Genomic DNA, 24,118 nt, shown 5'->3' with positions numbered 1-24,118 from the left:
CCCCGGGCCAGAGCAGCAGCCCAGGCTTGGACCTCACTGCACATTTCCTTGGGGCTCCAGGGCTGCTCCTGAGGGACTCTTGGGGTGCTCAGAGGAGAGTGCTCAGCTCTGCAGGGCTCCAGTCCCTCCCTGCAGTTGCCAGGATGCATGGACACATTTCCTGTGTCTGGGAACAGCGTGAGAGCAGAGAAACCACCCAGGGCAGGTGGGACAGGACTGGCCCTGGCTGAGCTGAGGTGGCAGGGACAATTCCTGGCTCTGGAGGCATGTTGTCACTCATCAGGCTGGCATCACTGCTCTGGGATCTCATCCTTTCTGTGGCTTTGGCTGCTGCCAGGGGGAGAGGAGCAGGGTTTGGAGCTGCTGTGAGCAGCAGCAGAGCCCCTCACACCCTTGAGGCTCACAGCTTCCCTGTCCCTCTGTTGCAGCGTGTACTGGGACTATGCCATGACCATTCGCCTGGAGGAGATCGTGTATCTGCACTGCCACCAGCAGGGTAAGGCCACAGCTGGGGCTGCTGGGGGCTGTGTCACCTGGCACTTGATCCCTTACCTCTGGGACACGGTTCTGCTTTGGCTCCAGGGCACTTCCTCAGAGCTCTGGGTGGTGACTGTGATTTAAGAGCTTCTAGAAAAGCCTTTCCCCAGCTCCTGGCTCTGGTGCGTGGCTGGGGGTGCTGCCTGCAGAGCAGGGCTCTTTTTGCCGAGGGGGTGATCCCAGCAAGCCTTTTCCATGGCCTGTCTTATCATGGACTTAGAGAAGAATCCACACAAGGAAGAAAGTCCTTCTTTTCCTCTCCCTGAGCTTTCCTGCCCGTGCTGTTTCCCTCACTGATGGCTGTGTCTGCTCTCGCTGTTGCCAACAGTAGACAGCGGTGGCACAGTTGTCCTGGTGAGCCAGGATGGCATCCAGAGGCCACCTCTGCGCTTCCCCCGTGGAGGACACTTGCTGCAGTTCCTGTCCTGCCTGGAGAATGGCCTCCTGCCCCACGGGCAGCTGGATCCACCCCTCTGGTCACAGCGGGGAAAGGTGGGTGCCTGTTCCTGCTGGGACCCTCTGGCAATTAGTGGCTGCTGTGTTTTAAATGATCCTCCCCAAAATTAATAAATTCAATTAAATAATATTAAAATGTGGTGGTTGGGTTTAGCTCATGGCCTTGCCCAGCTAAACAGACCCTTCTGGAAAGCTGGGGGTGCTGTGGGAGGGCTGCCCATCAGGGTTTGGCTCTCTGGGGTGTGCCTACCCTGTGCCCAGCAGGGTTATGGATTCACCTGCCACTGGAAGCTTGATCCAGGGGCTGCTCCAGCCCAGGGAATGTGCAGACATGGGGCAGGAGCTTGGGAAGGGAGTGGCTGGCCGTGGGTGGCTCGTGAAGGGCAGGTTCTGCTCCCCAGGGAAAGGTGTTCCCCAAACTGAAGAAGCGAAGCCCCCAGGGCTCCTCCGAGTCCGCGTCCGACAAGGAAGATGACGAAGCCACGGATTATGTCTTCAGGATCATCTACCCCGGGACACAGACAGAGTTTGGTGAGTGCAGGGCAGCCTTTGGGGGGGTTGGAGGAGCTGGGAGATGGGCACGGGGCAAACTGGGAGGTGGCTCCAGGGGAGGGGCTCTGCTCGTGCCAGTGCTGCCTGATTTAAATGTCATCGTTCCTCCCCGGGAGGGTGGGAGGCCCTGGCACAGAGAACAGCCAGATGTGGATGCTCCATCCCTGGAAGGGTCCAAGGCCAGGTTGGACAGGGCTTGGAGCAGCCTGGGATCATGGAAGGTGTCCCTGCCCATGGCAAGGGGTGGAACTGAAGAATCTCTAAATTCCCTTCCAACCCAATCATTCCATGATTTTGTATTTTATTTTTATGGGTTTTTTTTTGTTTGTTTGGGTTTTTTTTTGTTTTTTTTTTTTTTGTTATATCTTCCACTTGCTGCTGAGTCCTTTGTTCCTGCAGCTGCACAACAGCATTAATGGTCAGCAAAAACCCCTCTTAATAATACCCACATAATATGAGTAAAAAGGTTCACTTTGGTCACTTGGGGGCCACCTTCTGCCATCACAAGTCCCCAGGGCTGATTCTTCTCTTGCTGCCCCCATGCTGCACTAAATCCAGTGATGTTCCTCCAGTGTGGCTCCTGCAGCACAAAGGGGAGGTCCCAGCACCCTGCTCTGGGTGCTGCCAGGCTGCACCCACTGCCTTCAGTCCCTAACTCGAGGGAGGGGATGCTGCTGGGTTCTCCAAAGCAGAAATGCCTCTTCATGTCTGGTGGTGAATGATCTGAACCTGGCTGAAATGTCTGTACATATCCCCTCACTCTTCTGTGAGGTGCCAGGAACTGTTTTCTGACCTCTGGGGACATTATAGATGACTTTAGAGGGGGGAGAGCATGAGTTTGAGATGGAAGACTTGTGGAGTGTTCTTTAAAAAAGCTCTGAAATCGGATGGAAACCTTTTTCCCACATTTTGGAGGCTATGAGGGAGAAATTACATCCGTTGTGACTCCTCCGTAACGTCAGCTGAGATTATACTTGGTTCTCCCTGCCTTCAGCTGACTAACACAATTCAGTGAGTCAGATAAAAACCTGATTGGAGCTAAAACAGCAGATAGAGATGTGCCTTTCTGGGGCTGCCTTTTGATCTACCCCTTCCTTAAAATTCCATGCTGGGGGCCACATTTTCTGGGAAATGAATTGCTGCCACCTCCTCAGCTGGCATCATCACAGCCTGTGCTGTTCCTGTGCACCTCCTCAGCTAGGGGTGGAACTGCATCATTCTCTCTTCTCCACAGATTCTTCCTTTCTCCCCTTTCACTGGTGCCTTTGTCCTCTCTCTGTGTCTCTAGTTGCCATTAATGGTGCTTTTCACCCACTCCTTGCACCTGTGACTGCTGGGAGAGGGAAGATAATGAAGATTCCAGCTGGAAGCAAGATGGTGGTGATCCCCAAATGGTGTCTGAGTCTCCCTGGCAGATCCCGAGCTCTCCGTGCTGCTCTGGGCACCTCTTGGCATCAGTGTAATGAGCTCTTGGTTGGGTCTGGTGCTCAGCTCACCTGTGTTGTCACTTGAGAGCTCCTGCAGAGCTGTCCCTGTCACCACTGACTGTCACTGACCCATCAGCTCAGTGGGAGGGGAAGGGACTTCTGTAGGAATAATTCAGTATTTTTCCTGCCAATGTCATTTATTCCTTATCACAAGCAGGGAGAGCCAGTGAGACCAAGGGAGAGCGAGGACACCTTTGCCCAGCCAGAAAATGAAATTTCTACCACCATTTAATTTCCAAGGAGGAGTAAAAAGGATTATTCCCCATGGCCTGGGCTGTGTGTGGGTGGTACCTGAGCAGGACCCGAGGCCTTTGCAGCAGCACTTAGAATTTAAGCAGGGATTAACAAGTGACAACAAGCAGAGCTCCTGCTGTGCCTCTCAACCTCTTCATCCAAGCCTTCATCTCTGCCTTGTGATTTGGATGCTCCCTTCTTTCCCTGAACTTTGGATGGGATCCTTTGAGGAATGGGCCTTTTCCCTTCCAGTAATCCACTCTTCCTGGGACAGCAGCTGATTTCAACCCTGTTTTCTCTCTGGAACCTCTGCGTTGGGTGCTGGGTTTCTGCCTTGGTCAGCACGAAGCAGTTTAAGATCAGCTTTCTGGATTAGCTGGTTAATTAGCAATGGTTCTCTCTCATCAGTGCTCTTTGTTCCCTTTCCTTTCTCCTGAGCTCACCAGTGCTGCGATTCCCCATGGTGGCTCCTGCTTGGTTGCTGGAGCCTCCTTGGCAAGAGTGGGATGCTGCATTTGCCAATCAAAGCTCTCTCTGTAGCTCCCTGACTGCAGGGCAGTGCCAGGCTGTAGCTGATGCTCCTCTCTGCCCTCCTGCAGTGCCCCAGGACCTGATGGATGCTCCGGGGGCTGTCCTGCCCCCCATGTGGCAGCCCAGCACCCGCAAATCCTCCTGCTCCTCCTGCTCCCAGAGCGGCTCCTCCGACGGGGGCCCGGCCAACGGCTGCAGCCACGAGAGGTACGAGGGCACAGCAGAGCCAGGGCTCAGTGTCCAGGAGCCATGGCAGGGTCACTGGGATGTGGCTGAGGTGAGGCTTGTCCCTGCATCTGGGACATCTCAGCTGCTCCATAGCCTGGCAGCAGGAATTGCTGCTCTGAACCCAGGCAGCATCCCTGGTGAATCCCTGCAGGCAAAGCTGGATCAGTGGGACCAAAGCCAGGCTGAGGGGATGCACAGGAGCATTTTCTCCCCTCACATCCTGTGTGTTTCTGTTGGCAGAGCTCCCCTGAAGCTGTTGTGTGACAACATGAAGTACCAGATCCTGTCCCGGGCCTTCTATGGATGTGAGTACTTGTCACCCCCCCTGCTGCCTTGGGTTGTGTGACAGGTGAGGGGTGAGGTCCTGGGCTGGCAGTGGTGCTGGGGGAGCTGGCACCAGCCTGCTGCACGTGCTCAGGGTGGGGAGCAAACAGCTGGGCTCTGACTCTCAGCCTGGAGCCCTGTGAGCAGCAGCACTGGGGGTACAACATGAGGGACCTGTCCCGGGAGACTCCCTGCTCCAAGTCTCCCCCAGGAGACCAGAGCATTCTCCTGCTCTTCATCCTCGTGTTTCCTGGAGTTCCCCAGCTGAAGGTGCGGTGTTCCTGCTGCAGGGTTGGCCTACTGCAGACACCTGTCCACGGTGAGGACCCACCTGTCGGCGCTGGTGAACCACAGCATCGTGTCCCCCGACGTCCCCTGCAGCGCCAGCGCGGGGCTCACCGTGGACATCTGGCACAGATACCTGCAGGACAGCTCGGTAGGGCCATGCCCTGGGGACACACCAGCTCTGCTGGCCTCAGGGAGCCCGGGGCAGTGGCACTGAAGTGGGTGTAGCATGGGGGAGTAGGGAAGCACGTCAAGAAGTTCCTCGAGGAGGGAAGTCAGCCAGGCTGTCCCAGGCTGCACGGAGCCTGAGGCTCCTAATCCTTGGCATGTGAGAGCTGAGGAGTGAGCACTGCTCCTCTTCAAGTGCTCCTGCTCAGAGCCTGCCTGCAGCAGTGGCTGTCACCCAGGTGCTGCTGTCCTGAGTGGGGTCCTGACGTGCTGCCACCTCAGGGGCACAGCAGTGGCCCTCAGTGATTTTGTGGGGCATTCTTTGGTGTGGAGAGCAAAATGTCCACCCTCAGCCTCTGGCTCTGCCTAAGCCCAGGCAGGGGTCTGAGGGATCATGGGCAGTGGGGATGGGGGCTCTCTGACACAGAGACTAGAAAGAGTTAAAGAATTAATTAGAAGGCCTCAGTGGATACACCTTGGGCAGCACAAGAGCCCAGCCAGGGCTACACCCAAGATGAACCCAGAATGGTCACAAAATGGATGACTGGTCATGAGGTCTCACACTTTTATAAGTTCTGCTCTGTTTGCATATTGGAGTTAATTGTCCAATTACAGCTCCAGCCCATGCAGTCCCATCCTTGTTTTCCTCTCTTCAGCCCATGTTGTTTATGCTCTTGGGCCTGAGATTCGGATCAGTTGTCCTTGGTCCCCAGCTGGAGGAGGAATTGTTTTGTCTCCCTACTCCATGAAGAGAGCTCACCATCCCCTAATACGAAGCTCAGAACACCAAAGCAGCACAGAATCTGAAAAACATAAAAGCTAAAACCTGAGGCATCAGCTGTGGTGCTGATGGGTGGCACAGCCAGGCTGGGGGCACCTGTACCTCCTGGCTGTGTCTGTGCCCTGACCCAGGCTCTTCTCTTCCCACAGAGCTACGAGGACCAGGAGCTGCTGCGGCTGATCTACTACGGCGGGATCCAGCACGAGATCAGGAAGGCTGTGTGGCCCTTCCTGCTGGGCCATTACCAGTTTGGGATGACAGAAGCAGAGAGGAAGGAGGTTGGTGAGGGTGTGCTGCTGACAACAGCAGCCCCGTGTGCTCACTGGCCCTGCCCAGTCTGCTAGCAGAGGTCTGTTAGGAAGATGGTATGAAGTAGGGCTGAGGAGGAAGAGCCTGTTCCTGGCACTAAGGGGTTGTGAAGCATGGCACTGGGCTTCCTGGCTCCCTTTTCCAGCATGGAAGAAGCCTCAGCACACCCCTGTGAGCCCATTGGCCCTCATGTCCACTCTGGACTGGGCTGTAGGTAGGAGTGGGACAAACCCTTGGATCAGCAGGAATTGGTAGGGCCAAGCTTGTCCCTGGCCTGTGCAGCTCCTCATGTTCAGTGCCTTGTGCACCTTGGGAGGGCAGGGAGGAGATGGATGGGCGTTTTTCCATCCGAATTTTGGCCACGTTTTGTGCAGGGTAAGGGTGGCTGTGTCCCACGAGTTCACACAAATGTGCACCACCCTGCGTGGGGTACAGTTGGGGCTGGTTTGGGGCTCTGCAGGGACAGCCATTGCCAGCCCCTGTCCCCCTGTGTCCCAGGCTGACGAGCAGACCCGGGCGTGCTACGAGCACACCATGGCAGAGTGGCTGGGCTGCGAGGCCATCGTCCGGCAGCGCGAGAAGGAGTCCCACGCCGCAGCCCTGGCCAAGTGCTCCTCGGGGGCCAGTCTGGACTCCCACATCCAGAGGATGATGCACAGGGACTCGACCATCAGCAACGAGGTGAGGGCTTGGGCAGTGCCCACGCAGAGTCCCTGTGGGGTGCAGACACAGGTCCTGCCCAGCCTCCTGCCCTGCCCTGTGCCCACCTGTGTGTTTTGTTGCTCACTGTCTTCTGTGGAAGTGAAATATTCATTACCTGGTGAACTCCTGGGGCAGGAATACCTCCATGGAGTAGGGTTGAGGAGGAAGAGCCTGTTCCTGGCACTAAGGGGCTGTGAAGCAGGGCACTGGGCTTCCTGGCTCCCTTTTCCAGCATGGAAGAAGCCTCAGCATAGCCTCAGTACACTGTGTAATGCATGGGGACACTCAGCACCTTGGGACTCGGTTTTAGCAATGCAGTGAGGAATGAGATCCACAGCCCAAACCAAAGGGTGTGGAGGGAAAAGCCTGTGAAAGGAAAGGCAGCTCTGGGAACAGAGTCCAGGGAGTGTTTCCATGACTTTTGTCCTTGGAGGAGAAGAGCCCAGCATGGCAGAGCATTCCCTGACCTCAGGCTGCTGCCCCAGAGGGGAGGTGAGCGCTAGAGATTTGATCTGCTTCCCTCTGGGAAGTTTATGTGGGTGCTTTGGGAAAGAGATGAGCTCAGCCCCAGTCCTGCAGGCTACGTGTGTGCCCAGAGAGGGAGAGGTGCAGGGAAGGCAGGTCTGAGCCAGAGGCAGGGTGGAACTGGATGATGCAGCTCTCAGAGGTGCTGCTCCATTGGCCGAAGCCCTAGGAATTGTTCCTATCCCCTCAGCATCTCCACCGTGGCTCTTCCTTTGGACCCACGTGTGGGAAGGGAGCTGGCAGAGTGAACACACAAAAAGTTCCCCCCTTTTCCCATCTCAACCTGAAATTTCCTGTTTTAAGTGCTCCCATGGTAATGGAGGAAAACTGTCGCCCTTCCTTTCCCCACCAGAGCCCTGCCCAGCAAACACCCACAATACAAGGGTGGGGACAACTGCTGTTCTGAATGTGCTGTATTTTCTTAGAATCCTATTGTTTGTGTGTGATGTCGTGGCCACGCTCTGCACCTCTGCTCAGTTCAGGGGGAGAACTTGCTCTCATTGTGGGCTGGTTGCTCAGAGGGACTCCACGGAGCCAGGCTGGTGCCTGCAAAGCCCAGCTCTTCCCTCTGTGCTTCAGCTGGAAGCCAGAACAGGGTGCTCGTGACTTTTGAGAGGAGCTGCTTCCACCGAGTCTGGCTTAAAACATCAATATTTGTCCTTGAAGAAAAGGAAAAAAGCATGAATGTGCTTGGAGGGACTGTTTTATAGCCTGACTTCATCGTTTATGTAAACGGAGCTGGGCTGAGCTGCATTGCTGCCAAATTAGGACAGAGATTTGTAGAAATTCGCACTCCAGGGAGGAGTGACCTCCGTTCAGGCCAGAGGAAAGCAGCTCCTTCAGACCCAACACACAGCACTCGAACAAGTGTATTGACCTGAGAAAGTTTTGGCTTTGTCACCTTCCCAGCAGTGTCAGGGGCCGAGGCAGGGCGCTGTGCTGGGTGATGCAGCACCATGGATGTGACAGGAAAACCACGGGTCAGATATTTACTGGATGCATTTTCTCCTTGTTCTTCACCCGCAGACGTGCCAGCTCTGCTTGAGTTCCCTCAGCCTGACCCCTTTTCTTTTCTTTTCTTTTCTTTCTCACTGCCTTCTTCCCTGTCCCCTGCAGTCCTCGCAGAGCTGCAGCTCCGGCCGGCAGAACCACGCCCGGCTGCAGAGCGACTCCAGCTCCAGCACCCAGGTGAGCACCTTGTCCCTCCATTCCTTGTCCCCACGGCTCTGCCTTGGCTTGGGCTGACCCCTCACCACAACCACGGTGATTTCTGGCAAACAGAACCAGTGTTGGAAGAGGTCAATGAGTCCCCAACCTGCTTTGGGGCTGCTAATGTCAGAACTGTGCTCTGCTTGGGGTGTTCAATGTTCACCTGCCAGCTCTGCCCCGTGGCCTCACTCCTGAAGGCCCATGGCTGCTCTCTGCTCATGCCCAGGTGTTTAACACCCTTGAAATTTCTGCCCAGTGTATAATGCCAAGCAAAGCATAGTGCTTTAGAGCAGGGATTTGTAGGCTTGGAGCTGTGCGAATGACCAAGCACTGACTCAAATCCAGGCAGAAGAAGCTAAAGGGGGATTTTCCTCCCTCTCCACTGCTGGGAACATGGGCACTATGAGTACACAGCTCTTGGGGATGTAGTGCCCATGTTGCTAACATTTGCTGAATGCCTGGGATGTCTTCCCACTTTGCAGGTGTTTGAATCTGTGGATGAGGTGGAACAGACTGAAGTAGATTCTCAGCTGGAAGATGGCAAACAAAGCAAGATCCCCAATGGGACAGTCCCCAACGGCACGTGTTCCCCTGATTCTGGGCACCCCTCTTCCCAAAACTTCTCCATCACATCGGGGTTCTCGGAGCGCAGCTTCAGCAACGAGGACAGTGCCCTGGAAAACACCAAATCCTCATCCAGCTCCCAGGGCAAGGCTGCTGGGTCCGACCTGCCAGCCCCACCAGACACGGACAGGGGCCAGGAGGAGAAGCTGCAGGGCCAAGACAGCCTGGAAGGCGAATTTCCCACTGGTGGAAGCGTGGATTTTGTCCCCGTGGGTGAGGGCTCGGAGGGGCTCCTGCGTGACAGTGACACTGTGGCCCTGACTGTGGTGGAGAGCTGGGCAGACAGCGAGGCTGAGAAGCAGAGCCTGGTGGAGAGTGAGGACAACCTCTCTGAGGAGCCAGAGATGGAGAGTCTGTACCCACAACTGGACTCTCTGACTGTGACTGATCTGACCAGCAGTGAACCAGCTGCTCTCTCCTCCACGGGTGTCACCTACTCTGTAAGTACAGACCTGGCATGGGGGGCCTCCTTCCTGGCTGCCTCCAGGACCCCAGAGCAGCTGGGGTGGGAAGTGGGAAGGGCCCTCTGGAGATCATCCCCTGCCAAGGGAGGGTCACCTGGGGTAGGTGACACAGGATCCTGCCCAGGTGGGTTTGGGATGTCTCCATAGAGGGAAGTTCCATGCATTCCCTGGGCAGCTGTTCCAGGGCTCTGCCACTCTGCATGGGAAGAAGTTTCAATTCATGATGTTGTATTTTACTTTATGGCCATTGCTCCTTGTGCTGTCACTCAGCACCACTGAAAAGAGTCTGGCACTCTCTTTTTGATTTGAGATGTTTGTATGGATTGATGAGATTTCCTCTCAGTCTTCTCTAGACTGACCAGGCCCAGCTTCCGCAGTCTCTCCTCATCAGAGAGATACTTTGGACCCCAAATAATCTCTCTTGTCTTTCTTTAGCTGTGAAGCCCAGAACTGAGCACCACACTCCAGATGTGCCTCACTGGGGCTGAGTGGAGGGGCAGGATTTACCTGCATTTACCCTGTGCTGATCCAGCAGTTGGGCTTAGAAGGGCTCTCACCTTCCACCCAAACTCTGCCCTGTCTCTCCACTGCCCTTGCAGCTCTCTCCTTGCTTTTTACTGGAAAACAAATCAACTCTGCTCTTGTTTTGGGCAGCCAGAGCTGCTGGACATGTACACAGTGAACCTGCACCGCATCGAGAAGGATGTGCAGCGCTGCGACCGCAACTACTGGTACTTCACCCCCGCCAACCTGGAGAAGCTCCGCAACGTCATGTGCAGGTGGGGGCTGTGGGGGCCTTCCTGGGATTCACCTGCAGGCTGCAGCCTCAAACTGGGGTGTGGTTATGGAGTTTTGCTCCTTGCCTTCCTCCCCTCGTCACCCAGCACTGGGGCCGCAGCTCCAAGAACGCGGCGGTTCCCAGACCGAGGTGTCCGGCTGTCCTTCCCCGTCACTGCTGCGTCCTGGGGTTTTGGACAAGGCAGGGGCTCCCTGGGCTGCCCAGGAACCAGTGCAGCCCACCTGCTTCCTGGAGCATGCCTGGTAAAAGTTTTAATGAGGATCAGCCCACAGAGCTGTAGTGCTAATGAGAAAGTGCCTGAAGCACCGGCATGGTTTGTGCCTGCCCAAAATCCCAGGAGAGAGCCAGACCTGGGTGCATTTCTGAGTCCTTGTGACTCAGAGCTTGCCTAGTGACACTCACAGGCTCAGACCAGCTCCAGCTCAGCTCCTGCTTCACAGGCAGCAAAGGCTGAAATATTATTACTCATCTTGCAAACATGAGGAGAAGCTGCTGTTCCATCACTGCTGTCACTTCACCCGACAGCCAGAGCTGGAGATCTCTGCTGAGATTAGACCTTCAGCACAGCACATTTTGGAAAACCAGTGGGCAGGATGGAAAAGATCCTTCCCTTGTGCCAGCAGCAGATCTGAGTCCCCTCTGAACACGATTTGCCTTGCTACCAAAAAAGGGAAGATATCCCTGCGGGGCTGGTGCTTCCTGGGACACTGGGAATGGGAAGGGGAGGCAGGCAGTGTCTGCAGAGAGAACCAAGGGGATGAATGGAGGGAGAAGGATGAGAATGAGAGGTGAACAAGTTCTGTCAGTCTCTGCCCTTTAACCAATGACCCCACTGTGCTGTGCTTTCCCATTTTGCTTTTCTCTGTGCTGATTTGCCCTGTAATGGCCGTGGCACAGCCCTGGATTGTCCCTGGATGTGGCCATGGCAGGGTGTTGATCCAGGACTGTGCCACGCACGCCTTACCTGGGAGGCACCACAAGAATTTAATCATTTGCATCACAGGGATAACAGAATGAACAGATGTGATTTGCCCCAGCATCCTGGGAAGGGAGACAGGGCATGGGCAAAGGAGGTGGCAGGTTGTGGCACTCAGGTCCCAGGTCACCTCTCCTGCTCTCTCACACAGCTACATCTGGCAGCACATTGAGATTGGCTACGTGCAGGGCATGTGTGACCTGCTGGCCCCTCTCCTGGTCATCCTGGATGATGGTGAGTGGCTCTGCTCTGCTTTCCCTGTCCCTGTGTGGGGATGTGCCAGGTGGGTGGTGGCCCTTTGCAGTGGAGTGCCTGGAGGTGTGGAGCAGGATGCTGTTTGCCTGTGATGCTGCCTGGCTCCCAGGAGCCCACCCTGGACATTCTGGAGGGATGTTGCTGCTGCAGGAGCAGCAGTGGCCGTGCAGCCCTGCAGTGATGTCTCCCCTCCCTGCACAGAGGCTCTGGCTTTCAGCTGCTTCACCGAGCTGATGAAGAGGATGAACCAGAACTTCCCCCACGGAGGAGCCATGGACACCCACTTTGCCAACATGAGGTCGCTGATCCAGGTGAGAGCTCCTGGCATGGGGATGGCAGCTCCTCACACCCGGGGGGAAAGCTGGTCCTGGAGGGGCTGGGGTGGGGGTTCAGTGCTGGGGAACAGGGGGGACAGCAGGGGCTCTAAGGACAGCCTGGAGCAGTGTGTGCCAGGAAAGGGAGGGAGGAGCTGGTGGAGTGGGATAGAGGGATGGTTGGTGCCTTATTCCTGAGTTTCCTTTTGCTTTTCTTGACAGATTCTGGACTCGGAGCTCTTTGAGCTGATGCACCAGAATGGGGATTACACTCATTTCTACTTCTGCTACCGATGGTTTCTCCTGGACTTCAAGAGAGGTGTGTGAGACCACCCAAGGGTGGGGCAGGGTCTGCTTCCAAGCTTCTCAGCAGGTTTAAACTTAATTTTAATTCCTTTTCACTTTTCCCTGGTTCATGTCTGGCTGATTGTTCTGTCTAGATACAGAACCTGTTGTTCCAGAGCTGCTGCTGAGCTTTTCCATGAGTGTGTCCTGGGGCCTGTGTCACCTGCTGCTGGGCAGAATATTTTTCCCTACAGATGACTGACTTCTGCTTCCAGCTGGAGCAGGTTCCTGTGGGAAGGAAGCACCCAGCGTGTCTCCCCAGCGCTGCTGTGAGCTCTGTGAGCCAGGGTGGGGTGAGTGGAGTGGTAACTGCTGTTCTCTGCTCACAGAGCTGGTGTACGATGATGTCTTTGCTGTCTGGGAGACCATCTGGGCTGCTGCTCACGTCTCCTCTGCTCACTACGTGCTCTTCATAGCCCTGGCCCTGGTGGAGATGTACCGGGACATCATCCTGGAGAACAACATGGATTTTACAGACATCATCAAGTTTTTCAATGGTACAGCTCACACTCTGTCGGTCTGAGTTTGGGGCAGCTGCTCAGGTGTGGGAATGCTTAACACCCAGAGCTCTGAGGGATCTGGTGGGGCTGGAATCCAGCTGCCCTCCTCAGCAGTGGCCAACCTGGATGTGTTGGAGGGAGCTGAGGTTTGGGCTGTAATTTGCCCATCCTGAGGGGTTGGTTAAGGATGGCTCTCCAGAGCCAGGTGTCCCTGAGAGGGGAGCTTGGGAATGTGGCAGCAGAGCTGTGGGGTGGGGGCTGCTCTGCTCTGACCTGTCTGGTGTGTGTTGCAGAAATGGCCGAGCGCCACAACACCAAGCAGATCCTGAAGCTGGCTCGGGACCTGGTCTATAAAGTGCAGACTCTGATTGAGAACAAATGAAGGACCTGGGGCAGACGAGGCACCCAAAGAGCCAGGACTCCCCTCCGACGCTTCCTCCCTTCTCCTGTCTCTCCAAGTGCCACACCTGTGGGACTCAGGTGGTGGGACACGTGCTGCTATGTGAGCTGGGAGTCCCCTGGGCTCAGCACAGGCCCAGGCTCAGACCTTCTGCAGTGACTCAACCAAAGATCCCTCCAGGTGTGTTCCTGTGCCTGGAGCAGGACCAGGCAGTGGCTTCCTGGCCTCAGAGCAGCTGCCATGGCCACCAAAACTGCCCAGGCATTGCCACATCCCAGGGTGGAGCTCGGGGGCTGGGGGAGCAGAGCTTGGTGGCACAGAGGGAAAGCCGATTCCTTGGAAAGCTGCTTCCTTGGGCAGCCCTTCCCTGTGGTGTGGGAAGGCAGCCAGCCCTGCGAGCCCAGGCAGCATCGGGATGCTGCCAGTGCTCAGCTCCTTACCAACACAACGAGGTTCTGCCAGTAATGGGGGGGACTTTGATCACAGAAATTCCTCTTTTGATCTTGTCCCTCAATGCATTGCTTCCCCTTTGGTATTTTCTTTTTTTTAGGGCTGTTTTCTCCCTGGGATTTTACATTGTTCCTACAATATCTGAGCACACGAGAGGTTCGTGTCTGGATGGATTTTCAGAACAGCTCCAAATTCAGCATTGGGGTTATTTTTCAAAATCCAGCCTCTGTAATGTTCTCTGAACACTGGGAAATCTGGTCCTGACCTCCTCTGGGAACTCCAGGCTGGAGGTTTTCTTACCTGCCTTACTTTAGCTGCTTGTGGTAGGAGTCTGGTCTCTTGTTGCTCCTCTGAGCGCTTGTGAGGGAAGGGCTCCTCAGAAGGCAAGTCAGAGCTCCTGATGATCCTGACTTTCCCTCTGACAGCTTCAGGGCTGGCTGTTGAGTCCCCTAAACCCACTGAGCATCTCCAGTTAGGTCTTGGTGGGCTTTTCCCACAGGCCTGTGAGAGGAAATTAGCCCAAGGTCGCTGAGTGGGCTTTGCTTTGGGAAGATGCCCTTGTGTGGCCATTTTTCCTGCACAGCCTGGAGCCCACTGCATGAAGTGCCTCTCCAGCTGCTGTGTCCCACACAGGCTGCCCTGCAGAGGCTTCAGAGTCATTTTTCAACTCAGGTAAAAACTATACAGGAAAAGGAGAGGAGTGGATGGAGGGTCCAGCCCAGCCAGGCAGGGCAATGCTGGGGGTGCTGGGCTGGAGCTCTCTCTGAGGGTACTTTCTCTCAAGTTTTGCTGCAAACATTTGTGTTCCTCCCTGGTGCAATGTGTGCTGTGTGTGTGCTCTCCTCTGGCCCTGCTCCTGCCTTGCTGCTGGAGTGCTCCCACAGGAGGGAAAGGGGCCCTTCCTCCTCCTGTGGAACATCTGTCTGTGTTGGTTTGTGTTGGCTCGTGGCACATGTCAGATGTTGCTGGCAGAAAAAAAGGTGGTTGTCAGTCTGCACCAGAGAAAACTGCTGCTTCAGGGAAGGTCTGAACAGCGTGGTGGAGTGGTTTGCTGTTTCTGAGCAGATCAGCAATTTCTGTATTCTGGGACATGGAGGTCACAGCTGGAAAAGGCAGTGGCACATCCTGAACCCTTTGGGGAAGGGGCTGGGGCAGCAGAGCAATGGGCAGCCCTTCACTCCTCATAATCCCAACAGATGTGTGCAACAATCTGGGAAATTCCCTGAAGCAGTAAAACCCCAAAGGGTGCTGGGCTGCAGTAGCACAGGAAACAAAGAGCTGGAGATCTGCCTGTTCCTGTGAGAATCTTTCATCTTTGCACCAAGCAGAGTGAAAAGCTCGTGTCCTCCCTCCTTCCAGGCTGCTCCTGTTCCCTCAGGACTCTAGGACAGATCTGTCACCTGTCTAGAGGGACAGGGAAGTGTCTGTTCTCCCTTTCCTGAGGGCCAGGGTCACCCTAAACACCACCTGACCAAGCAACATTGCTGACACTAAACCTTTCAAGCTTCTTTCCTTGGTTTCTAAACAAAAACAGCCAAGAAATTCTGCACAATATTTGCTGTCTGTATTAACTGAGAGTGTCTTTGGGCCGCTCAATAGCAGTGTTTTTTTTTGAATAATTTCTGGGAGGGGGGGAAAAAAGTATTTATTTATTGATTGTACCTGACAGTGTGTCCTTGTGTGCTGGCGTGTGAGTGTGCTGTTGTGCAAATGGAGATAGAAATTTTCAATGTTATTTACAATATCTTGTAAATGTTTACCAGAGAATTGTGTCTATATATAATATATATACAGTATAGAGAGAAAATATCTCAACTAAGTGGGTTATTTTTTGAGGGGAGGGGGGGTGAGAAATCTTTTGCTTCTAAGAACTGTGTGGTTTCTATAGCACCTATTCCATGATGTGCCAATCTGTCACTGTCCCTGTGCTGGGAGAGTTGTTCTGGTGGGGCAACAGGAAGCTCAGAGCAGAGCCACCATCACAACCTCAGTTTGGCTTCATCTTGGTTCTGGCTTTAAGACTGGACAAAAGAGGGGAAAAAAAAGAGGAAAAAATATTATAAAAATGCTTTGTTTCAGCTGTGTTGCTGAGCAAGTTCTTTTGCTTGTGGAGGCCCACAGTGAGACCCCACCAGGAGCCTGGGGCTCTCTTTGATGCTTAAAAGCTGCTAAGAAGCTGAAAAGCAAAGGTTTTGCTGTACAGCTGTTTGTGGGCTCTCTCTGGGCTCAGCCTCTCCTGCCTGGCTCTGCCCCCCTGCTGGATCCCCATGAGATAAAGCCTTGTTCTGGAATTCTGACAGGGGCAGTCGTGGTGCTGGAAGCCAGCAGGGATCTGTCCCAGCTGTGCAGCCCAGGATGGCCTGTTTGCCACGCAGGGGAGGCCTGTCACCAGGCTTGTCCATATACAGTAATCTTGTCTGGCCCCTTGGGGAAGAGGAATGTCTCATCCCAGCAGCTCTGTGCAGCTGAAATCCCCCCCACAATGGCACTGCCAGCCCAGGACTATTTTAGCCTGTTGTTGGCTCTGTGGGAACAGGGACTGGAGCTCTGTGCCTTAAACTGACAGAGAGCAGGGTTAGACTGGATTTTAGGGAGAAATTCTGCACTATAAGGCACTGGCACACCCTGGATCCCTGAAAGTGCCCCAGGCCAGGTTGGACAGGGCTTGGAGCAACCTGGAATAGTGGAAGGTGTCCCTGCCCATGGCAGGGGGGCGAACTGGGTGATCTCTAAGTTTCCTTCCAGCCCAAACCATTCCATAACTCCACACCTTCTGAGGAGACTGCTGCAAGGGTGGCTTGAGCTGCCAGCCCACGTTCTCTGCCCCAGTCACTCCAAGCTGAGCCTGAGGAAGGAAGGATGGGCTCCATGGGCTGAGTTCAGCTCCCATCACACCCTCACTGAGCACCCACATTGCTGTGGGGTTTGTGCCGAGCCCAGGTGATCTCAGTGTGTGTAAATCCACTGAGTGTTTGTATCCTGGCCCTGTGTTCCCCTGAGGGAGTGACAAATGGATTCTCTTCCTGCATTTGAGCTTTCTGCTCATGCAACCTTCCAACAAGCTCCTGGTGCCCATCTCTTTTGGTGTCACCTGTGCAGACCCTTTAGAAGTTGTGTTTGTTCCTAAATGTGAGATTTTCCTGGGAGTTTTTCTCTTGCTGTGTCGAGTCCCTGAATTGCTTTGCTGTGAATGTTTTTCATGAAGACTGATAGGGTTTTTTTTTTTATGTGGGAACTTCCTGCTGTGTCCCTGTCCTGCTCTCATCCAGCCCCTGGCATGGGGAGCATCCCTTAACTCATCCAAATGCACCTGGTAGTGCAATGTGAGCCATCAGTTGAACTGCAGGTGTGAGCCCTTGTCACTGACAGGTGGAGAAAAGGCTGAGAGATGGAACTCTTGAAGAGGTGGGTCCCAAAATCCCTGGAGACACAAGCCTTGTGGCCAAGAGCAGTTTATGGGATGAAGTTCTTCTTATTCTTTGTTTTTTTATTTATTTATTTATTACTTATTTTGCCTGACTGTTTCCCCTCTCATTCCTGGATTTTCCTGAGCTTGGTCCCCTGCCCTGAGAGCCACAGTAGCCAATGGGTCTCTGACCATGGATGGGACCAGTTTTGGGGTTCTCATCCCCTAAGTCTGCTTTTGAAATACCTTACAATATCTAAATCCCTTTTAGTTTTGGGATTCTCATCCCCTAAGTCTGCTTTTGAAATACCTTACAATATCTAAATCCCTTTTAGTTTTGGGATTCTCATCCCCTAAGTCTGCTTTTGAAATACCTTACAATATTTAAATCCCTTTTCTCTAGAGGCACGGTGGGAACCACTGAACATTTGATCAGTAGGACCAAAATGATGGTCATGTCATCAAAACCTCTGTCTTATTTCTCATTCCAGTTGGGAATTTCCCTGAGTACTGAGCAGTTCTGGGCTTGTCTTCAGCATTTTACTGTTGTGTGAGCACAAATTGATAGAGCACAATGTAGAGATGGACTTCCAGCCCTTCCTAGCACTATGGAAGGGTTGAACTCACCAGAACCTGTGTCAGAAATTCCTGTAAAAGCTTTTTCAGATGCCCTGAAGTAGATCAAATGCCACTGATTGTTCCTGCTTTTCCACTCAAGGTCAGAATCCTCATTGCCTTGAATAAGCAGTATTTCACTGATTAAGGCATCTAAACAATTTTGGTTCTTAGTGTGACCACATTTCTGTCCTCTGGTGGCCACGTGGGCCATGGCTGAGGCCATTTGGTGCCATAGCTGCACATTCACACAGCTCAGTGTGTGGATTCCTTCCCAACTTTGCCCAAATCCTGAACTTCCTGGAGAATGTACATGAATAGCCATGGAAGTCGTTTAATGTGTCTAATCTAATTTCTAATTTAATTTTAGATTGGTGCATATTCCACCTTAAATTCCTGTTCAGTAGTTTAATAGCTTCCTTTTATAGATGGATTTTGCACATGGAGGCTGAGCAGAACCCGTGGATGGTGCTGCAGGGGACAGTCCCTTCTCCACGGTGGCTCCTGAGCCATCAGCAGTGGGACATGACTGGGAGCAAGGGCACTTTGCATCAGTGCTTTGATGAGGGGGAAAAAGCACCATTTATTCTTTTTTTTTTTTTAATTTATTTTTTAACAAATTAACACTAAAGATTAAACTATGCACAAGATCTTAAATACATGGAAGTTTTAGGAATGAGTATGGCTTTGCTGCTAAGGACGATAAAGAATTGAAAATCCTGATCCTGGATACTGAGAGAATAAAAATGTCATTGTTGTGACTGTGTAAGATTGACTTAAATTCTCAGAAATTCATTCTCTCTGGAGAGTAATTCCCAGAAGCCAGGGAAGAAATTGTTTTCCCAAACAGAATTAATGAAAAGCTTTGAAAATGCAACATGGATGTAACCTCAGACCCACGATTGTCACTTCCCTTGTTGAAGGAGTGTTCTGGAGAGCCAGGCAGGGCAGCAGGGTGTGACAGCAATCGTGGGGGCTCTGTGGGACAGGGAATTACCCCTCAGCACAGGGATTTGAATGTATCTGGTGTCCTGGCATTAGACTTTTCTGTTGCCCTACACAGAATTGCTGCTTTTCTCTGTTGGATGCCATTTTGGTCTCTGGGAGTTGCTCGATCTGAGCTTAATGAGCACTTACAGCTTTTAATCTATTTGTAGAAGTGCTGCTAATGTTCTTAGATTATCTGAATTCCACACTGTGGTATAATATCTGTTTTATATTATTTTATTCATGCTCTTTATTTTTTTTTTTAATGTAAACTGTTCCTTATTGTTGTTGAGAAGGAAAAAATTAAAGCTCTATTCTCTATGGTTAATGTATTTTCAAATCAATCAGACCGTGGTGGTTCTTTCTGTCTGCGTGGTTCCTGGGAAGGCAGTGAATGGGGATACCCTGAGCAGGGAGTGCCCAAAATGCTCTGTATTTCCACACTGCTCACAGATTTCAGAGCTCCCTGTTGCTTGTGGTGAGTGTCCCCTGTCCTGGGGACTCTGCTGTCACCTGGGCTCCTTTTTGCACCCTCCTTGGTCCTCGCTTTCCCCCATCCCTTGGCCTGCTCAGTCCAGCTTTGCTGAGCCTGTCCTTCTGGGCACATGTGTGGCAGTGACACCTCCTTGGCTCTGCTGGCACTGTCACCTCTGTCCTTTCTCTTGCTGTACCCCCCCTGTAATGTGGAGATTTAAACTGATGGTGAAACAGAGCGATGGAAGAGGAGGAAAAGCACTGGGGAAGGGCTGGGCCAGGTCCTTGGTGCTGCTTGGAGTGAACTGCCCCAGACAGAGCAGATGGGAAGGTGACAGAGGGCCCTGGCATGGTGACAGCCCAGAGCTGGGCCATGGTGGGGATGGTTTATACCTGTGTGTGATCCTGTGCTGCCAGGTGAGCTGTGCAGGAGGTGAGGGAGTGCATTCTGCAACGGTGCTCAAAATGACCTTGGACTTGATGCCGTTCTCTTGCCTCAGAATTTCCTGGATCAGTCTCCAGACCTTTAAACTGGCAGTGATAGGATGGGCTGTGGTGCCTTTCTTGCAGGGAATAGGAGGGACAAGTGTTTCATCAAAAATGTGAAGAGGACAAGCTGCCTGTGCTCCCTGCTCAGGGCTGGCACTTGTCACCCCTCTGGACTCCACAAGATCTGTGGGTGCTTGTGGGTCTTCCAGCTGTTCCATGGGGGGATGCCACGTGTGGGAAGAGGGAAGAGTGTCCCCAACCTCCTTTCTGTGGTGTCGGTTCCTGAACTGCTCTTGGAGGGGTCTACATGACCCCAATGTCCTGTTTTAAGCAGCACAGAATTTAACTGCATTTCTAAAAATGGGAATGCAAGGAAGGCTGGATGCTCACTCCAGATTCCTGCCTCTACCTACTTATGAGAAGAGGCTTAATTAAATAAATCCTGGTATTTAATTAATCCTTAATATGTTTGCTTCTTGAGGCATGTTTGCTCTAATGGCCCAGCCCCAGTTTCCAGTGCAGGCTGAGGTTTGCAGGGAGCTCACAGCTCAGAACTTCAAAAGCTGATGAAGACACTCCCCAAACACGCAGAGTTTGCAAAATGCCAGGGTGGGATTCAACCAGCCCTTGCAAATGTGTTAATTACCTGATATTAATTGGCAACCTAACCACCAGAGGCCACATCCCCAAGGTGCCAAAGCAGGAATGCTCTGTGTTCTGAGCAGAAGAGACTGGCAAAATTCCTGCCTTTCGGATGGAGGAAAGTAAATGATCCTAAAAGTGAATTTCATTAATTTTTAACTTGGGATAGTTTCTCACAAAAGCAGCTATCCTGAGGTTGTGCTTTGAAGTGCATGGAAATTTCCATCACTTGCCACCTCCATGCAGTGCAGGAGACAGCAGCTGGTGCAGCAGCTCTGGAGAGCCAGCAGCTCTGTCCTGTGCAGGCAGAGAAGCCTTTCCAACCCCTCGCCAACAAGGGCTCCTCAGATGTTCACCAGCAGCTGGGGTTGGATTATGGGAGTTCCTCCGAGGGGTGGTCGCAGCACCAGGACTTTCCATGCTCTGTTTTGCTCCTCTGCTCCAAAGCCCAATCCTTTGGCTCCAGGTGGCCGTGGCAGATGAATGTTTGGCTGTGGCCCCTGCCCAGGGCTGGGTGTGATGGGGGGCACTGGGGGCTGTGCTGGTGAGCCCAGCTGGGAGTGCACGTCCTCACACACCCTCCTGCCAGGCAGGGGCACGTGGCGCTGAAGGACCCAGAGTATTTATAGCCCTTGTTAACATGCATGAATGGACACGCTGAGTCCTGGCACAAACATCTGCCCAGGTGGGTGCTGTCCTGGCAACACCCTGTGCTCCCTCTTAAGGTGCTCCAGCAACTATTCCACAGAGCCCTTTTGCAAAGGAAAATGAAGCTGAAAATTCAAAAGCTAATCCATAGCTGTAGCAATCCCAGGGTAAATCCTGCAGAGAGGCCAAGTTTGGACAGGCACCCCCCTGACTGATGCAGGGTAAGGGGCTGACAGCCCTGGGTCCCTACCCAGCCCTGCAGCACTGGGGGATGGAGGCCTGTACGACAGGGATTTTGTTAGCCTGGGATTGGGAATCTCAGGGCAACACAAACTGGGATGGAAGAGACCTTAAAGTTCATCTCATTCACAGAGGCACCTTCCACTATCCCAGGTTGCTCCAAGCCCCATTCTAACCTGGTCTTGGACACCTCCAGGGGTGGGACAGCCCCAGCTTCTCTGGGCAACCTGTACCAGGGCCTCAGCACCCTCACAAGGAAGCATTTCTTCCTAAACTCAAATCTAAACCTCCCCTTTGTCAATTTAAGTTCTCCTTTTACTTGCTTTGAGTGCAACGACTGAGGTGGAGCAATCCATGCTCTGGCATTTCCAATGAGCTGTGGATGTACCTCACAGCCATGAAAAATGAGCTCAGATCCAGGAGACAACAGCACAGGGATGTGTTAAGCCAGTCCTTAAGCACAAGGAAGTATGGTGCTGTTTCCTGGAGCATTTCTCAGGAAGTGAAAGCATTTCTGCAAGGCTTTGGCAGCCGTGTTGGAACAACATGTGAGTGCTTAGGAGTTATCAGAGAGCTCTGTGATAGTGCAGCACCAAGATTATCTGTGCTGGTTCAGTAGATTTTCTGAGTAGTTTCCAGGAGTGGAGAGGTTGTTGGGGAGGAAGATGCTGCCGTCACTGCGCACAGCTCGGGGTTCAGTCTCTGCTTTAGTGACTGACCTGGCCCTTGGGTGGATGAGTTTGAGCTTTTTTTAGTCCAGCAAATGGAACAGAGATCCTGGGCTTTATCGCCGTGACTAAGGACGTGTTGTTGTTGGCTGAGTTACAGGAGTGCGCTGAAATCTGAGTCACTCTTCTGCTTGGCAAAACAAAAGCAGACTCCCAGGAAATCTGCATCCCTTTGTTCTCCCCACAGCCCCCCAAGCCTGGCCATGTGCTGCTGGCTGATAGCACAGGGATCAGGATGGGGCCATGTCCTCACCCAAACCAGTGCAGGCAAAACCACCAGGGATTATATAACTGGCAGCAATCCCACACCCACTGGTTCTTCCCTCTGTTGCACTGAAACCTCCGTGACGGTGCAATCTAACAACTCCTTCCTACTGGAGAGCATTATACATACAAATTTGACACTCAATTATCCTTGTTTTTTAGTCAAGGATTCCTTGGCTATGCTTTCAGCAGCTGAGGTTTGACAGCCTCTGCCTTCCCAAACTCACCTTTCTGGAGGAAGAAATATTGTGTGGACACCATGGTGTAATCCCACAGGCTCCACACCCCCTCAGAGGGGTGATGCCCTTTCCAGGGCCTGGCAGAGCTCAGCCTTCACAAGGACATTGGATCGTGTGTTTAACAGACTATTCCCTTTAAAACAGGACTCTCTCTCCTGCCTTCCTCCTCCCAGCCCTGTTCCCGAGTTGAACTTGAGGATGGGAGAGGCAGCAATGGGGCCTCATGGCCAGTGGGGTTTCATTGGGAAGGCAGTGCCAGGGCTGTGCCCTCCCTGTGCTCTGAGCCAGGCACCTGCTCTCTGTGTAGCTCTGCACTGATTTCCATGGTGGATGAGCAGGAAGAGGTGGGAAAGGAACTTTTAAGGATAGTTGCCGTGGTGGTGATGGAGAGTGGGAGGATTTCCTGTTTTCCTCTATGCAGATTATATGAAGTGGGCAGTGGAGCACCTTCCTGCAGTGCTCAGTGCCTGAGGTGTGTGGGGAGCCTGTTTCCTCCTGGGGCTCATCCTGAGCTGTCACCAACAGTTCTGGATTTCGTGGGAGCAGTTACCTGGTGGAAGGTTGCAGGGCAGGACACTGAAGTGCTTCCCTGCTGAGGGCCAGAGCATTTCAGTGCCACGTGGGCCTGGGAAGGGTAGCAGGGGAGCACTGGAAGATCAGTGTTCCCCTGACCCAGACAGGCTCTTTTTGCATACACCTCCACCTTTTCATATAACAGGAGCAACTGGCTCAGCAGGAAGAGACAGAGACTGTTCCTGGCTGGAACAAAGGAGAGGATTTTGTCGCACCCACCAAAGTCAGAGGTGAGACAGGAGTGAGAGCAGGGGCTGGGGGGGTCTGCCTGGGCCCCCCCGGCGTTTGTCCCTGCCCTCACTGTGCAGGTGTGTCACGGGCAGTGTCCATGTGCCATTTGCAATTAACCCATTTCTCCACTGCAGGGCACTGACAGGCTGTGTGAGAGGAGCTAAATCACCCGAGCAGCCCCACTGGTGCACAGAACATTCACTGCTGCTCCCTGCTTTGTGCCATTCTTAGCTCAGTTCTGAACAGATCCCAGCCTGGAAGTTAATTGTATGGTGGAGAGGAGAAACAGTGGCATTACTCATCTGAGGAGTGGAACCTTTTGTTTGAAAACTGTATCTGAAGAATGAAAACTTCATAGATAAGGGACCTGTCATTTTTTTCTGAGTGCAGGCACTCCTTCACTGTAGATTGCTGCTTGCCATCCCTCTGACGGCTCCAGTGGAGTCATAAAACAGGGGGTCAAAGCTCAGATGTCTGCAAGATGGGTCTGGAAGTGTGTCTGTTCACTATTGCCATCCACACTGCAGGGTGGAATTACAGCCCTAATTCATATACATGGGGTGAGAGGCCAGGGCTCTGCATTTAACTCTGCCCCTTTTGGGGTCACCTCTGCTCTGCTAAGTGCTGATAAACGCAGTGGGACAAAGATTCACGCAGGGTCTCAGGTGGGGACAGAGCACAGGGGAAGAACCTTTCCAGGGGCAGGGCTGTGCCACCCGCCAGGTCCTGTCCTTGCCCTCTGCTCACTGCAGGACACACACTTGGGTGTTGGAGCATGTCCAGGAAAGGGAAAAGAGCTGGGAAAGGGTCTGGAGCACCAGGAGCAGCTGAGGGAGTTGGGGGGCTCAGGGGGAACCTTCTGGCTCTCCACAGCTCCCTGACAGGAGGGTGCAGCCAGGGTCAGGCTCTGCTCCGGGGAACAAGGGACAGGAAATGGCTTCAGGCTGTGCCAGGGGAGGTTGAGATTGGATATTGTGGAAATTTCTTCATAGAAAGGATTGCCAGGCACTGGAACAGTCTGCCCAGGGAGGTGGTGGAGTTCCATCCCTGAAGGGATTTAATGGATGCATCAATGTGGAGCCTGGGGACATTGGTGGCTTGGGCAGGGCTGGGGTTGGGCTCAATGG

The 24,118-nt window shown here is 53.2% G+C and overlaps 1 protein-coding gene across 4 annotated transcripts in view; it reads left to right on the top strand.

The window, feature by feature from the left end:
• Nucleotides 1-18,803, top strand: part of SGSM1 (small G protein signaling modulator 1) — a 36,286-nt gene extending 17,483 nt beyond the window's left edge. For 2 of the 4 annotated variants that reach the window (XM_038152653.1, XM_038152652.1), the window contains 17 exons: nt 429-496; nt 866-1,029; nt 1,395-1,524; nt 2,834-3,004; nt 3,866-4,004; nt 4,266-4,330; nt 4,640-4,785; nt 5,733-5,861; nt 6,391-6,573; nt 8,236-8,307; nt 8,811-9,392; nt 10,071-10,195; nt 11,343-11,425; nt 11,648-11,757; nt 11,983-12,079; nt 12,435-12,602; nt 12,899-18,803. In XM_038152653.1, coding sequence (XP_038008581.1) covers nt 429-496; nt 866-1,029; nt 1,395-1,524; nt 2,834-3,004; nt 3,866-4,004; nt 4,266-4,330; nt 4,640-4,785; nt 5,733-5,861; nt 6,391-6,573; nt 8,236-8,307; nt 8,811-9,392; nt 10,071-10,195; nt 11,343-11,425; nt 11,648-11,757; nt 11,983-12,079; nt 12,435-12,602; nt 12,899-12,987 — 2,521 coding nt within the window. In that variant the 3' untranslated portion in view covers nt 12,988-18,803. The remainder of the gene's footprint in view (nt 1-428; nt 497-865; nt 1,030-1,394; nt 1,525-2,833; nt 3,005-3,865; nt 4,005-4,265; nt 4,331-4,639; nt 4,786-5,732; nt 5,862-6,390; nt 6,574-8,235; nt 8,308-8,810; nt 9,393-10,070; nt 10,196-11,342; nt 11,426-11,647; nt 11,758-11,982; nt 12,080-12,434; nt 12,603-12,898) is intronic. The other 2 variants (XM_038152655.1, XM_038152654.1) reach the window with 1 other exon arrangement.
• Nucleotides 18,804-24,118: the final 5,315 nt, after the last annotated feature.

Source organism: Motacilla alba, chromosome 15, assembly GCF_015832195.1.
Source record: "Motacilla alba alba isolate MOTALB_02 chromosome 15, Motacilla_alba_V1.0_pri, whole genome shotgun sequence".
NCBI lineage: Eukaryota > Metazoa > Chordata > Aves > Passeriformes > Motacillidae > Motacilla > Motacilla alba.
The sequence above is the reverse complement of the archived record's forward strand: the minus strand, read 5'-3'. Positions and strand labels throughout refer to the sequence as shown.